Source organism: Procambarus clarkii, chromosome 27 (genome assembly GCF_040958095.1).
Source record: "Procambarus clarkii isolate CNS0578487 chromosome 27, FALCON_Pclarkii_2.0, whole genome shotgun sequence".
Lineage (NCBI taxonomy): Eukaryota > Metazoa > Arthropoda > Malacostraca > Decapoda > Cambaridae > Procambarus > Procambarus clarkii.
Genome location: NC_091176.1, coordinates 3,519,515 through 3,537,188, shown reverse-complemented (window position 1 = coordinate 3,537,188; position 17,674 = coordinate 3,519,515). Strand labels below are relative to the sequence as shown.

At 45.4% G+C, this 17,674-nt stretch overlaps 1 protein-coding gene across 2 annotated transcripts in view; it reads left to right on the top strand.

Moving 5' to 3' along the window:
* The window catches only part of LOC123762736 (uncharacterized), a 197,803-nt gene that overhangs the window by 147,641 nt on the left and 32,488 nt on the right, over positions 1 to 17,674 (top strand). For both annotated transcript variants that reach the window (XM_045749467.2, XM_045749466.2), the window contains exon 3: positions 16,410 to 16,619. In XM_045749467.2, coding sequence (XP_045605423.1) covers positions 16,410 to 16,619 — 210 coding nt within the window. The remainder of the gene's footprint in view (positions 1 to 16,409; positions 16,620 to 17,674) is intronic.

Below are 17,674 nucleotides of genomic sequence, written 5' to 3'. Positions count from 1 at the left end.
ACACACATCATGAAGCAGCTCTGCTATATTGGTATGTGGTGGTCGAGTGGTTAAGGGGTCCTGTACACTACTTGCAAATTGCTCTTGGCAGTATGGGTTCGAGTCACTTCTGGGGTGTGAGTTTTCAGTTGCATATATGCCTGGAGACCGTTCAGGCTTGTTCGCATATATATATATATGTATATATATATATATATATATATATATATATATATATATATATATATAAATATATATATATATATATATATATATTATTATTATTATTATTATTATTATTAAATATGACCGAAAAAGTATGATTAATAATTCTAACACAAATTTTCTCGATCTTTCTTATGTTTCTTTTCACTGTTGATGGTAATTCAAAAATCAATTCTCCAAAATTCATTTTTATTTCTAGTCTGACGCGACACTTGAGCGCGTTTCGTAAAACTTATTACATTTTCAAAGACTTTAGTTTACACACACACTCACAACTTTAACTGAATAGAGCTTAAACATCTTCGAGTTTTTTATACCTACATTTGGGTGAAGTGACATGTTACAATAGTTTTGGATGAGGTGAAAATAAACTTTTGACACAAGACAGAACACGAAACAATGTAATACAAACAGGTATTAAAGGTAGGTAACTGCAGAAGGCCTATTTTTATTGGCCCATATTTCTTGATGCTTCTATATTGGAGCGGAGTCTTGAAGTGGGTAAAATATAGTTGTGCATTAATTGGCTGTTGATTGCTGTTGTTGACTTCTTGATGTGTAGTGCCTCGCAGACGTCAAGCCGCCTGCTATCGCTGTATCTATCGATGATTTCTGTGTTGTTTGCTAAGATTTCTCTGGTGATGGTTTGGTTGTGGGAAGAGACTATATGTTCCTTAATGGAGCCCTGTTGCTTATGCATCGTTAAACGCCTGGAAAGAGATGTTGTTGTCTTGCCTATATACTGAGTTTTTTGAGGCTTACAGTCCCCAAGAGGGCATTTGAAGGCATAGACGACGTTGGTCTCTTTTAAAGCGTTCTGCTTTGTGTCTGGAGAGTTTCTTATGAGTAGGCTGGCCGTTTTTTTGGTTTTATAGTAAATTGTCAGTTGTATCTTCTGATTTTTGTCTGTAGGGATAACGTTTCTACTAACTATCTTTCAGGACCCTTTCCTCCGTTTTATGGGATGTGGAAAAGAAGTTCCTGTAAAATAGTCTAATAGGGGGTACAGGTGTTGTGTTAGTTGTCTCTTCAGAGGTTGCATGGCATTTCACTTTCCTTCTTATGATGTCTTCCACGAAACCATTGGAGAAGCCGTTGTTGACTAGGACCTGCCTTACCCTACAGAGTTCTTCGTCGACTTGCTTCCATTCTGAGCTGTGGCTGAGAGCACGGTCGACATAAGCGTTAACAACACTCCTCTTGTACCTGTCTGGGCAGTCACTGTTGGCATTCAGGACATTCCTATGTTTGTTTCCTTAGTGTAGACTGCAGTGTGGAAAACTCCGCTCCTTTCCATGACTGTTACATCTAGAAAGGACAGCTTCCCATCCTTCTCCATCTCGTAAGTGAAACGCAACACAGAATTCTGCTCAAATGCCTCCTTCAGCTCCTGGAGATGTCTGACATCAGGTACCTGTGTAAAAATGTCAACATACCTGCAGTATATGGCCGGTTTCAAGTTCATGTCGACTAAGACTTTTTGCTCGATGGTACCCATGTAGAAGTTTGCAAACAGGACACCTAGGGGAAAACCCATGGCGACCCCATCTACTTGCTTATACATGTGTCCATCCGGGCTCAAGAAGGGTGCCTCTTTAGTACAAGCTTGGAGTAGTTTCCTTAAAATGTTTTCTGGTATGTCAAGAGGAGTACAGGCTGGATCACGATACACTCTGTCGGCTATCATCCCGATTGTTTCATCCACAGGTACGTTGGTAAACAGTGATTCTACGTCCAACGAGGCTCTTATCCCTGTGGCCCATGTTCCCCGCAGTAAGTCAACAAATTCCTTTGGAGACTTCAGGCTGAAGGCGCAAGGGACATGAGGAGTCAGCAAGCCGTTGAGTCGTTTCGCCAGTCTGTACATGGATGTGGGTATCTGGCTGATGATTGGCCGAAGTGGGTTTCCAGGCTTGTGTGTCTTGACATTTCCATACGCATATCCAGGTTTATATTCCCCAATAATCTTTGGCAGGTGGAGTCCGGATTTCTTGGCGTTCACAGTTTCGATCAATTTGTTGACCTTTGCTTTCAAAAAAAAAAAAAAAACTCGAAGATGTTTAAGCTCTATTCAGTTAAAGTTGTGAGTGTGTGTGTAAACTAAAGTCTTTGAAAATGTAATAAGTTTTACGAAACGCGCTCAAGTGTCGCGTCAGACTAGAAATAAAAATGAATTTTGTAGAATTGATTTTTGAATTACCATCAACAGTGAAAAGAAACGTAAGAAAGATCGAGAAAATTTGTGTTAGAATTATTAATCTTACTTTTTCGGTCATATTTAATAATATATGTCTACAGGAAAGACTGCTACCAAAATATATATACATATATATATATATTTATATATATATATATATATATATATATATATATATATATATATATATATATATATATATATATATATATATTATATTATTACTACATGAGCACTACTTTTTCGTGTTGGGGAGGATAGCTTGCTAGAACAAGGTGAAAGGACAGGAGACGGACTAACAGTAGCCCATCTCCTAGGAATGGCACCAATGGTCTACGGTGTTATTGATCCACTAACTCCTGTCCCCTTTATGTTGACTCCTGTCCGAAGGGTAGACCTGTGTTGGTCTGAAGGTGAAATGGTAATAAATGTGTTTAAGGCATGGCAGGATGTGCAGAATATCCCCATTGAAAAGCAGAGGTGCAACAGGTACTCTGAGAGAGAACTATCAACATCAGAGGCCCGAGACTGTTCAACACGCTTCCACTACACATAAGGGACATAACTGGCCGACCCCTCACAGTGTTCAAGAGAGAACTATCAACATCAGAGGCCCGAGACTGTTCAACACGCTTCCACTACACATAAGGGACATAACTGGCCGACCCCTCACAGTGTTCAAGAGAGAACTATCAACATCAGAGGCCCGAGACTGTTCAACACGCTTCCACTACACATAAGGGACATAACTGGCCGACCCCTCACAGTGTTCAAGAGAGAACTATCAACATCAGAGGCCCGAGAGTGTTCAACACGCTTCCACTACACATAAGGGGCATAACTGGCCGACCCCTCACAGTGTTCAAGAGAGAACTATCAACATCAGAGGCCCGAGACTGTTCAACACGCTTCCACTACACATAAGGGGCATAACTGGCCGACCCCTCACAGTGTTCAAGAGAGAACTGGATAAGCACCTCCGAAGAATACCTGATCAACCAGGCTGTTACTCGTACGTCAGGCGGCGATTAGCCGCGTCCAACAATCTGGTTGACCTGACGATCAACCAGGAGAGACTGTCGGAGACAGGGCCGCGGGGCCGTTGATCCCCGGAGGCTGCAGAAGGTAGTCACAGTGACCTCGGTATTACGGACGTCAGGGAACCTCGTTATCCCAGGTTGTGCTGGAGATCAGAAATGTTCGGAGAGTATTTTATTAAACTTTAGAGATGGAAATATTTGTAGTGTGAAATAGGCGCAAAATTCCTTAATTAATTGACACGCTGAATACCCGTAATTGTTGTATTAATTACCTGTCTTATTCTACCCCCTCCCCCCCCCCCGCCCGCCCGTCCGTGCAAGCAGAAACACTCATAATCACTCATGCGGACAATGATTGACAGTGTACATATTTGGTGTTGATAGTGAGTGGGAGAGTGTTTGTTCCAGATGTGCAGGACCCCTACTCATGCACCCTCTGTACTCACCTAGGTGTGCTCTGGCTCTTTGGTCCCGCCTCTCAACTGTCAATCAACTGGTGTACAGGTTCCTGAGCCTACTGGGCTCTATCATATCTACATTTGAAACTGTGTATGGAGTCAGCCTCCACCACATCACTGCCTAATGCATTCCACCTGTTAACTACTCTGACACTGAGAAAGTTCTAACGTCTCTGTGGCTCATTTGGGTACTCAGCTTCCACTTGTGTCCCCTTAGTCGCGTACCTCCTGTGTTAAACAGTTTATCTACTCCTGTCAATTCCTCTGAGAATTTTGTAGGTAGTGATCATGTCTCCTTTTACTCTTGTCTTCCAGTCTCCAGTGTCTGTGTGTGGGTACTCACCTGGTTGTGCAGGGTCGAGCATGTGCTCTTAAGCCCATCATTACTTCAATGTTGTGCATCATCACCGTGGTCATCACCGTGGTCATCACCGTGGTCATCACCGTGGTCAACACTGTGGTCATCACTGTGGTCATCACCGTGGTCATCACCGTGGTCATCACCGTGGTCAACACTGTGGTCAACACCGTGGTCAACACTGTGGTCAACACTGTGGTCATCACCGTTGTCATCACCGTGGTCAACACCGTGGTCAACACCGTGGTCAACACTGTGGTCATCACTGTGGTCATCACCGTGGTCATCACCGTGGTCATCACCGTGGTCAACACTGTGGTCAACACCGTGGTCAACACTGTGGTCAACACTGTGGTCATCACCGTTGTCATCACCGTGGTCAACACCGTGGTCATCACCGTGGTCAACACTGTGGTCATCACCGTGGTCAACACTGTGGTCATCACCGTGGTCAACACTGTGGTCATCACCGTGGTCAACACTGTGGTCATCACTGTGGTCATCAACGTGGTCAACACCGTGGTCATCACTGTGGTCATCACCGTGGTCAACACCGTGGTCAACACTGTGGTCATCACCGTGGTCAACACCGTGGTCAACACCGTGGTCAACACCGTGGTCAACACTGTGGTCAACACCGTGGTCATCACCGTGGTCAACACCGTGGTCAACACCGTGGTCATCACCGTGGTCATCACCGTGGTCATCACCGTGGTCATCACTGTGGTCAACACCGTGGTCAACACCGTGGTCAACACCGTGGTCAACACCGTGGTCATCACTGTGGTCAACACCGTGGTCATCACTGTGGTCAACACCGTGGTCATCACCGTGGTCAACACCGTGGTCAACACCGTGGTCAACACCGTGGTCATCACCGTGGTCATCACCGTGGTCATCACCGTGGTCATCACCGTGGTCATCACCGTGGTCAACACCGTGGTCAATACGGTGGTCAACACTGTGGTCAACACTGTGGTCAACACCGTGGTCATCACCGTGGTCATCACCGTGGTCATCACCGTGGTCATCACCGTGGTCATCACCGTGGTCATCACCGTGGTCAACACCGTGGTCATCACTGTGGTCAACACCGTGGTCAACACCGTGGTCAACACCGTGGTCATCACCGTGGTCAACACCGTGGTCAACACCGTGGTCAACACCGTGGTCAACACTGGTCACACACACACACACACACACACACACACACACACAGTACACAGCAGTATTGTGGCGAGATTAAAAGTCTCTCTCCTCACCATTCCTTTAACCTGAAATGTTGAGAATTCCTGTCATTCAGCAAGGATATATATAGTTGTAATGGTGGCTGAGACAAGTGATCACCAGCACAATAACTTGTCCACTGTTAAACCACCTGTCAGTGTTTGAACACATGACACAATACACGATATTACATTTCTGAAGTGTAAGGCGTATTTACCGTGCGTAATGGAGGCGGAAGCAGGCTGGTCACCTGCAGGGGTGTACAGTGCTGCAGGCTGGTCACCTGCAGGGGTGTTCAGTAGGTGCTGCAGGCTGGTCACCTGCAGGGGTGTACAGTGGGTGCTGCAGGCTGGTCACCTGCAGGGGTGTTCAGTGGGTGCTGCAGGCTGGTCACCTGCAGGGGGTGTACAGTGGGTGCTGCAGGCTGGTCACCTGCAGGGGTGTACAGTGGGTGCTGCAGGCTGGTCACCTGCAGGGGTGTTCAGTAGGTGCTGCAGGCTGGTCACCTGCAGGGGGTGTACAGTGGGTGCTGCAGGCTGGTCACCTGCAGGGGTGTTCAGTGGGTGCTGCAGGCTGCTCACCTGCAGGGGTGTACAGTGGGTGCTGCAGGCTGCTCACCTGCAGGGGGTGTACAGTGGGTGCTGCAGGCTGGTCACCTGCAGGGGGGTGTACAGTGGGTGCTGCAGGCTGGTCACCTGCAGGGGGTGTACAGTGGGTGCTGCAGGCTGCTCACCTGCAGGGGTCAACCAGGTATCAACCAGGCTGCTCACCTGCAGGGGGTGTACAGTGGGTGCTGCAGGCTGCTCACCTGCAGGGGTGTACAGTGGGTGCTGCAGGCTGCTCACCTGCAGGGGGGTGTACAGTGGGTGCTGCAGGCTGGTCACCTGCAGGGGGGTGTTCAGTGGGTGCTGCAGGCTGGTCACCTGCAGGGGTGTACAGTGGGTGCTGCAGGGGGTGTACAGTGGGTGCTGCAGGCTGGTCACCTGCAGGGGGGTGTTCAGTGGGTGCTGCAGGCTGGTCACCTGCAGGGGTGTACAGTGGGTGCTGCAGGCTGGTCACCTGCAGGGGTGTACAGTGGGTGCTGCAGGCTGGTCACCTGCAGGGGTGTACAGTGGGTACTGCAGGCTGGTCACCTGCAGGGGGTGTACAGTGGGTGCTGCAGGCTGGTCACCTGCAGGGGTGTACAGTGGGTGCTGCAGGCTGGTCACCTGCAGGGGGGGGGTGTACAGTGGGTGCTGCAGGCTGCTCATCTGCAGGGGGTGTACAGTGGGTGCTGCAGGCTGGTCACCTGCAGGGGGTGTACAGTGGGTGCTGCAGGCTGGTCACCTGCAGGGGGTGTACAGTGGGTGCTGCAGGCTGGTCATCTGCAGGGGGTGTACAGTGGGTGCTGCAGACTGGTCACCTGCAGAGGTGTACAGTGGGTGCTGCAGGGGGTGTACAGTGGGTGCTGCAGACTGGTCACCTGCAGGGGTGTACAGTGGGTGCTGCAGGGGGTGTACAGTGGGTGCTGCAGGCTGGTCACCTGCAGGGGGGTGTTCAGTGGGTGCTGCAGGCTGGTCACCTGCAGGGGTGTACAGTGGGTGCTGCAGGCTGGTCACCTGCAGGGGGTGTACAGTGAGTGCTGCAGGCTGGTCACCTGCAGGGGGGTGTTCAGTGGGTGCTGCAGGCTGGTCACCTGCAGGGGTGTACAGTGGGTGCTGCAGGCTGCTCACCTGCAGGGGGTGTACAGTGGGTGCTGCAGGCTGGTCACCTGCAGGGGGTGTACAGTGGGTGCTGCAGGCTGGTCATCTGCAGGGGGTGTACAGTGGGTGCTGCAGGCTGCTCACCTGCAGGGGTGTACAGTGGGTGCTGCAGGCTGCTCACCTGGGCTTCCTGGTGTGTTTGTCAGACGTGCCCACCCACACATTCCGCTCCACCACTCCTGCCTCTACACTCCACACACACACACACACACACACACACACACACACAGACACACACACACAGACACACACACACAGACACACACACACACACAGACACACACACACACAGACACACACACACACAGACACACACACACACACACACACACACACACACACACACACACACACACACACACACACACACACACACACACACACACACACACACACACACCATCGAGGCAGGAAAGGATGGAGATTGAGGATTTGGAACTACAGGGGATCTTGAGAGACATGAGAGCCCAGATGGCAGGGAATGAGGTGCAAGTCCACCGACGCATTGGACCATACAACTGTAACAGGAAACGACCTGTCCTGGTACAGTTCACTAACGAAGAGGCAGTGGATTACATACTGCATCACAAACACCTACTCAGAGGTAGCGAAAATTACTACAACGTATTTATTGACAAATTCATGACGAAGGAGGAACAGATTGCCCACAGAGCAAGCAAACAACAGTACGACTCTTCCCATTTGAGCGCAGCTACACACCCCAGTGCTAAACCACCCCATGCTAACCAGCTCACACGTGCTTCTCAGGTCACCCCTTCCCCAAATCAGCCGCCCCTGCTTATCTCCCCAGCACATCCCTTGACCCCTCTGACCCCACTGGAGCCAAATTCATCCCACATTCCAAGGAACCCCTCATCACCTCAGCCCCCAAAACCCGTCCAGCCCTCATCCCCTCAACCCCCAAAACCCACCCAGCTCTCATCCCCTCAACCCCCAAAACCCATCCAGACCTCATCCCCTCAACCCCAAGAACCCACCCAGACCTCATCCCCTCAACACCCAAAGCCTACCCAGCCCTCACCCCTCCTCATCCCCTCTCCTTCCATGTGACCCCCCACCCTTGTGAGGGAGGTGGGAGGTCCCCCCCCACCCCCTCTATCCTTCCCCCTCCCAACCTCTTAACCTCTATCGTGTCTCCCAACCTTACGCTATCTCCCAATCCCTCTATGCCCTCCCTAATCTTCAGACCCAGTATGCCCTTCCTACTCCAGACCTACCTACCCAGGCCCTACCCCAGACCCTCCTACCTACCTTCCTAGAAGCCCAGCCCCCAGTAGCCCCCCCAAGCACTCTTTCTGAACACCCCCCTCCTGAACTCTTTCACCCCCCATACACCCCCCGGACCCCCCCAGACACCCCCCGGATCCCCCCGGACATCCCCCGGACCCTCCCCGCCCCCAGTCATCCCCCAGACACCCCCCAGATCCCCCAGATCCCCTCTGCCCCCAGTCACCCCCCAGACATTCCCCAGATCCCCCCAGACCCCCAGAGAAAGGGAGAACTCTGGTACAAGAGTTTCCATGAAGAATCTCAAGGTTTGGTACACCAATGCTGATGGGGTATCTAATAAAGCAGAAGAGATAAAAGAAAGAGTGAGTGAAGCAGATCCTGACATAGTTGCAATTGTGGAAACTAAAATTAATGACATGATCTCAGATGCAATCTTTCCTGAAGGGTACCAGGTGGTACGAAAAGAGAGGACACAGAGACAGGGAGGGGGAGTAGCACTCCTAATAAAGCGGAAATGGAAGTTTGAAGACCTGGGAAATCGAGTTACCAATGAGTGCACAAGCTTCATACATGGAACTCTGACAGTAGATGGGAGGAAGATTGTGATCCTGGTAATCTACAATCCCCCACCAAACAGTAGAAGACCCAGGCAGGAGTATGATGACAACAACAAAGCATGTATAGATGAACTGCAGAAGGCAGCAACACTAGCCCACAGAATGAGAGCGAAGCTGCTGATCATGGGGGACCTAAATCATGGAGAGATAAATTGGGAATCAAGGAATCCCCATGGAGGGGACGAAACGTGGGGAGCAAAATTAGTAGATGTTATAGACAGGAATTTCCTGACACAACATGTGAAGGAAGACACAAGGGAAAGAGGAGGAGATGCACCGAGCCTATTAGACCTGATTTTCACCCAGAACGTAGAAGATATCGAGAATTTAGAGCATGAAATACCTCTAGGGGCCAGTGACCATTGTGTCCTAGTCTTTGACTACATGATGGAATTCAAACTTATGACCATGGGACAAGAGATCTGGGAAAGGAGAGCTGACTACAGGAAAGGGGACTATATGAGGATAAGGGACTATCTGGGTGAAGTGCAGTGGGAGGAAGAAATTAGAGGAAAAACAGTCCAAGATATGATGGACCTAGTCATACAGAAATGCCAGGAGGCCGAAGAGAGATTTATACCAACGGTAAAGGGAAAAAATAAGAAGGAATATAATAACCCATGGTTTAATAGACAGTGTCAGGAAGCAAAAATGGCCAGCAGACGGGAGTGGAGGAAGTACAGAAGACAAAGAACAGAGGACAACAGAAGCAGATACAACAGAGCTAGGAACGATTACATTAACATAAGACGAACATCGGAAAGGGACTATGAGAACGATATTGCAATCAAAGCGAAAAAACAACCTAAGTTACTACACAGTCATATAAGAAGAAAAATGTCGGTGAACGACCAAGTGACAAGACTAAGGAAGACAGAGGGGGCATATACTGAAAGTGACAAGGAAATCTGCGAGGCACTGAATGCCAGTTTCCATGGAGTGTTCACTACCGAGCCTGAGCAGCTCCCATTGTTGGAAGGGGTTACCCTAGATGAAAGACTATCAGATATAGAGGTGACAGCAGAGGAGGTAATGAAACAGTTGACAACTCTAGATGCAACTAAAGCAGTTGGACCAGACAAAGTATCACCGTGGATACTAAAAGAAGCAGCACAGGCCCTCAGCGTGCCTCTGGCAATGATCTTTAATGAGTCACTTATGTCAGGAGAATTGCCCAGTTGCTGGAAGAAGGCAAATGTCGTGCCGATCTTCAAGAAAGGAGATAGGGAGGAGGCACTTAACTACAGACCTGTATCACTGACAAGCATCCCCTGTAAAATACTGGAAAGAATAATTAGGCTGCGACTGGTTGCACACCTGGAGAACATTAGGTTTGTGAACAAACATCAACATGGGTTCTGGACAGGGAAATCGTGCGTAACAAACCTTCTGGAATTCTATGATAAAATAACGAGGATAAGACAGGACAGAGATGGTTGGGCAGACTGCATATTTCTGGACTGCCAAAAAGCCTTTGATACAGTACCGCACATGAGACTGCTGTTCAAGCTCGAGAGGCAGGCGGGGGTGGGGGGAAAGGTCCTAGAATGGATAAGGAACTACCTAACAGGAAGGAGCCAAAGAGTTACGGTAAGGGGCGAGAAGTCGGACTGGCGAACAGTAACAAGTGGAGTACCACAAGGATCGGTGCTGGGACCAATTCTATTTCTTGTATATGTTAACGACATGTTTACAGGCGTAGAGTCCTACATGTCGATGTTTGCGGATGATGCAAAGTTGATGAGAAGAGTTGTGACAGATGAGGATTGCAGGATCCTCCAAGAGGACCTGAACAGATTGCAGAGATGGTCAGAGAAATGGCTACTAGAATTCAACACGAGCAAATGTAAAGTTATGGAAATGGGACTAGGAGATAGGAGACCAAAGGGACAGTACACAATGAAGGGGAACAGCCTACCTGTAACGACGCGTGAAAGAGACCTGGGGGTGGACGTAACACCTAATCTATCTCCTGAGGCACATATTAATAGGATAACGACAGCAGCGTACTCTACACTGGCAAAAGTTAGAACATCATTCAGAAACCTAAGTAAGGAGGCATTTAGGGCGCTTTACACTGCCTACGTAAGGCCAGTCTTAGAGTATGCCGCCTCATCATGGAGTCCCCATCTGAAGAAGCATATAATGAAACTGGAAAAGGTTCAGAGGTTTGCAACGAGACTCGTCCCAGAGCTACGAGGGATGGGGTATGAAGAGCGCCTGAGGGAACTGTGCCTTACGACACTAGAAAGAAGAAGGGAGAGGGGGGACATGATAGGAACGTATAAGATACTCAGAGGAATTGACAGAGTGGACATAGACGAAATGTTCACACGGAATAGTAACAGAACGAGAGGACATGGATGGAAGCTTGAAACTCAGATGAGTCACAGAGATGTTAGGAAGTTTTCTTTTAGCGTGAGAGTAGTGGGGAAATGGAATGCACTTCAGGAACAGGTTGTGGAAGCAAATACTATTCATAATTTTAAAACCAGGTATGATAGGGAAATAGGACAGGAGTCATTGCTGTAAACAACCGATGCTCGAAAGGCGGGATCCAAGAGTCAATGCTCGATCCTGCAGACACAACTAGGTGAGTACAACTAGGTGAGTACACTCCTCCTTGGTGATGGTACAACCAAAGGGGGACATTATGGTGATCGTTCATGGCTTGGAGATGCACGGTAGTTATGGGGAGATAAAATGAGCACTGCAACCAACTAACATATCCCAACCAGCAAAACATGTTGGAGTAGTGTTTAATCAACGTTGGATTAGTTTCCAACCTTGATTCATTGTTAAATGAATGTCTTTTTCCCAGGTGCATACCTACTAGATCTTACTTGACGGGTAACCAAACATTGTGCCTAATTAACTTTTGTTTTATTTATTATATATACAAGAGTTGTTACATTCTTGTACAGCCACTAGCACAGCACGCATAGCGTTTCGGGCAAGTTCTTAACCTAATTTTCCCTGGAATACAACCCGCTAAATCATTTAACAACCAGGTACCCATTCACTGCTGCGTGAACAGAGGCTACAGTTAAGGATTGGTGCCCGGTCACTCCTCCACGGCCAGGATATGAACCCAGGCCAAGGTGCTCGCGAAGCGCTGGGCGAGTGTCTTACCACTGTGCAGTAAGTGGTATCTATCCCTAGTAAGGCTACTATGTGGTTTCCTCATTTAGATTTTATTTAGCCTAACGTCTATTGTTTGAAAGTTACTTGATTCGATAATTGCAAATAAAATTCGTCCATCTTGAAAAACATAAATTAATAAGTGACTCGCAACATGGTTTTATAAATGGCCGTTCATGTTTAACAAATTTGTTAAGAACATAAGAACAAAGGCAACTGCAGAAGGCATATTGGCCCATACGAGGCAGCTCCTATCTATAACCACTCCTATAGGGAGCCGGTCGGCCGAGCGGACAGCACACTGGACTTGTGATCCTATGGTCCCGGGTTCGATCCCGGGCGCCGGGGAGAAACGATGGGCAGAGTTTCTTTCACCCTATGCCCCTTTTACCTGGCAGTAAAATAGGTACCTGGGTGTTAGTCAGCTGTCACGGGCTGTTTCCTGGGGGTGGAGGCCTGGTCGATGACCGGGCCGCGGGGACACTAAAGCCCCGAAATCATCTCAAGATAACCTCAAGAAGATAACCCAATCCCACTCATATACATGTCCAACCCGCGCTTGAAACAATCGAGGGACCCCACCTCCACCACGTTATTGGTTCCACAAATCAACAACCGTTACCGAGCTTCGTGAATCAAGGTCCAGATTCATGAAGCAGTTATGCAAGTTCTTTGGAAGGTTTTTGTTCTTACCATATTCATGGCGGCTAAGTCGAGATTCAGGAAGGAATTTTAGAACGCCGGTCTTCCTATGAACACTGCCTGGCATTATGACACCTCCAGACCAGCCCGTAGCTTTACGTAAACTGTATATTTGGGGCCTGACGGCTGAATTGATAGCGCTCAGGGTTCGTAGTCCTCAGGGTCTGGGTTCGATCCCCGGCAGAGGCAGAAACAAATAGGCAGAGTTTCTTTCAGCCTGATGCGTTTGTTCACTCAGCAGTAAATAGACACCTGAGAGTTAGACAGCTGCTATGGGGTGCTTCCTGGGAATGTACGTGTGTGAAAATTACGATTAAGGACCTGCCTAAAATGCTATGCATGCTAGTGGCTGTACAAGAATGTAAGAACTCTTGTACTGTAAATACAGTATAAATAAATAAATTATATAACTCAAAGCAATCTCTACTGCACATCCCTGAGGATCGAATTTTAATATAAACAAACATTTATGCTTGCGAGTCCCATTAATAATTAGTCTTTTTTTCTGCTTATAACTTGTAATAATTGTCTTTTTATAAGATTATAATTAGATTTAGCATAGCAAGATATTATTCCAATAGTTATTAGGTAAATAAACATTGGTAAACTTTAAATATGAGAGTAGATGATCCAGGTCAGGTCAGGCACCTTGCCATTTATACGCCTTCATATTCCATTAATTACAAAAGTTTAAGTTATTATTAAATTTTATCTAAGAAAACTCTTACCTAACATCATTTTTGCTGCAATTTTATTTAAAACTTATTGTGTTGCATGTTCTATAGTATTGTTTTTTATCTGTATGCACACTACAGACTGAAGATCTTACTGCCTTTTAAGTAGTCGTGGCCTAACAGTGATGGTTTAAATTTATCATTATGTGATGAGATAGATTGCTCGCCTGATTCCTCTACATGTAGCAGTGAACAAATGTGTCCAAGACCTCTTGCTCTTGTTACACAATTTGGTTACACAATAACAATAAACCTAATTTGTTTTTTAACAGATAAGTGAACCTGTGAGTAAAACAAATCCTGTCAGCTGTAAAAATATTTATGCAGTTATTTAAATAAAAAATATAAACAAATATTTCTGGCTTATGTTTATCCTATACTGTACAGGTATTTTGAACTGCATATCCAAAGAATACCCTCTTGCTAAGTATTCTTATATACAGTATCTACATCTAGCTTCCAAGACAAGCACGTTATTACTTGTTTGCAAACTGTTCATTGCTCATAGTGTGGAAAGGGAGTTGGAAATAATTAAGCTGTCTACTTCAATATTGTCAATAAATATATGCTTGTTTATAAAATATCTTTTTTATGATATAAAAATATCAGTATGAGATCTTAATGATCCATGGTTAACATTTATGATTTAATAAGGATAATACTGGTACTGTAATAATAATAATAATAATAATAATAATAATAATAATACAAGCTATAATTTAAAAACCTTATTACCGAGTGTTTTTTTGTATTAAGAAGCTTAGGAATACACAGTAATGTGCTGTTACCCTATTCTACAGTATATGAAAGATTACACAGTGTAGATCAAAAACTAGCCATAACTTCATTAATACTTCCATATCACAGGATGGTTAGTCATACATGGAATCAGGGAAGAAAATACCTGCCTCAATACAAAAAAAATCAACTCTAAACAACAACTTCACAATTTTCACAAGAGGTAAGCACTGAATTATGGAAACATTATATTATAATTACTCTTACCAGTTTCTACAAGACTCCTCTCAAACAATGTATTTTCTTTTTTTAACAAGCTTAGGTATACACAGCAATGTGTTGCTTCCCTATTCTGTATGAAGGACCACACAGTATAGATCAAAACCCAGCTACAAGCTCATCCATTATTTCCACCACACAGGACGGCCAGTCATTCATGAAATCAGGAGAGAACAAGAAATGTAAGGCAAAAGAATATCATCCAATATTCCTGAGTGTATGAAGTAATTACAGAGCTCAAAGTACTTCATACAATTTGGTCTGAAGTCACTAATAACAGGGAAATCACAGTTATAGTTTTGGAGATTATGTCCTTTCAAGTAGGACTGAAAACGGATATTTTTTCACCCAGAGGGTTCCACCCATGGAACTGTTTACCTGCTGAAGCTGTAAATACCAAAACTGTTAAACTTCAAAATCCAGCTAATAAATATCATTAGGACAATTGGCAGTACCTTTAACAAGCCGCCGGCTTTGTCCTCGTCAAGGTCACTAGAGAGTGGCCTTAGGGTAAATTCAGGTAAATATATACAATACTAGTAATCGTCAGTGCATCGCGTCTCAATCCTCCAAGCGACAATGTGAGCTAAACAATATCTCTTACAATTTCATAGGTAAACCCAAAAATGTAACATATTTTTTTACTGCAATGTCGGTGCTGACCGTAGAAGTTGAAAAAGCATACACTGTAGTTTTATTTTGAAATAAAATTATTTTATAAGAAAATTTTACGTAAATAGGTGGCAGGTGATCGCCGATGAGCTTTGATAAGCTGGCATTGTGATTGGCTAAACAAAAGCTCTAGTGACATTTATCAAGATTAAAGTGAACTACATCAAAATTACTAATAACTCCATGCAAACACCTTCCTGAATCACTCTTCGTGCGTAGAGTAAGAAGAGTGAATCTACGTAGGACTCTTCTTACCCAGTACTGTACTTAAGAACCTTCGTAGCACAGCTACCTAAGAAGAAATATATGGCTCTTCGTGAATCTAGGTCATGGTGATTCCCAGACACCTGCCTTAACCGACTTGGCCATGATGGTTCCATTGTGGCCGAGTCGATTAAGGCAGATGTCTGGGAATCACCAGAACACGAGTTCAAGTCACTCCACTGCCTAAAAATTATTTTCATTGATATATCATGCCATTGTCATTTCATTCCAACCTCAGTATTGTCGAGCCTGGCCTCAGGCCGGGTTCGGGGAGTAGAACTCTCGAAACCCTCAAGAGGTATGCTCCAGGTATCAAGTGTTATTTAAGCTAGACTGGTGTTAAACTAAATATTCAACTAATATTAGCACTATTAAACAATATTAGTTGTTTCATCCAATATTACATCAAGCTAGTATAAGCATCCATTCAGCCATGTGTTTTGTTACAGTATTTTATCTAATTTTGCATCTTATCCTATATTAATTATTTTATCTAAATATTCACATCTATTTACCATATTAACTATGGCACCTAATATTGCCGCCAGCTCCTATTGCTATATAACATAATACAGTACAGGTATAGAATACTGTACATTTGATTTGTGATGCGGAATGTGTGTATGACTGACACAAAGCAACGGGCTTCTAAGGAAGCAGTAAACTCTTATAATACATTACATGCTAGTCTCAGTGTCAGTTATCCTCTTCTGTAAGATAATTATAAGTTAGATATTAAAAATGCTGTTTTTCAATGACTAAGGTTATAATTTTGTGTATGACAGGGAGAAGAGGTGGGCATAGCTGGGCGTGATGCAGAGGTGTGGTGGCTGGGAGAGGCATGTGGGCGGTTGGGATGGGCGCCGGAGACCAGGTTCATAGCGGCGGCACTCCTCGATCGTCTCCTCCACCGGGTCAGGATCCCGCCTCGCTACCTTCATGCTGTGACAGCTGCTGCTGTCTTCCTTGCTGGCAAAATCCACGAGGAAGATGAGGTGAGTGACCTGTTTCATGTAATGCTACATTATCATTAACAATTCCAGCTGCTGAAGAAAATGTAGATAGATGAGAAAGCAAGATAGGGAGCAGCCTGCAAATGTAAAATTCTCAAGTAAAAGCAAATCAAAAAGATAAAATACTGTATAAGTAGTACTTAATAAAGCTGCCAAGTAATAATTAATAGTACATAATTAAGTCTCCCTGGCTTGGTGCCATCTTTTGATAATTACTTACTATATACTAACAAGATGCAAGAAATATAGGGCTTCTGTAGCACAGTGGTCTGTGTCCTCGGTTTACAACCAAAGGACTCGGGTTCAATCCATGGGCAAAACAGAAATGGTTTGGCACTCTTTCTTCCAAATGAGGCATTGATATACCTGGCAGAAAACAGGTACCCAGGAATTAGAAAATGTTGTAGGTGTTTTCCACAACATTTGCCTTCCTCATTAACATATTAGTGAGGAAGGCAGATTGGTTGGCCACAAACGTCATACTTAACTGCAGTCTCTATTTTGAGAAACTTAACACTATTCTACAAGACACATCAAATTTAATTCAAGACGCATCAAAATTCTTGCCCGAAAAGTTGTGCGTATTAGTGGCTTTGGGCATAGTATGTACTAGCTTTATCTTGAAATCCTACATTCTGTTTGTAACTCATTTTGAATGTATGTACTTTTACCTGAATAAACATTTATTTATTATTATTATTTATTTAAAGTTACAAAAACCCAACTTAGAACCTTAAAAAACGTGTGAATGCCCTCATAGATGTAGTGAATGCTGAGATTGGAGGCCTAAAATTTGAAAGGGTAACAGGTGATTTTGGACCAGATTACTTCTGTAGTAATGTGAAGACACATAAGCCTGGCTACCCACTTAGGCCTATAATTTTGCAGATCCCCACGCCTACTTATAAACTTGCAAAGAGATTGAACGCAAGAATATCGCTGTACATCCCAACCACATTCTTCCTTAAATGTAGCGACAAATTCATTGATATTCTGAAAACGAAAGAACCCCGTGGGACCATATCTTCCCAGAATGT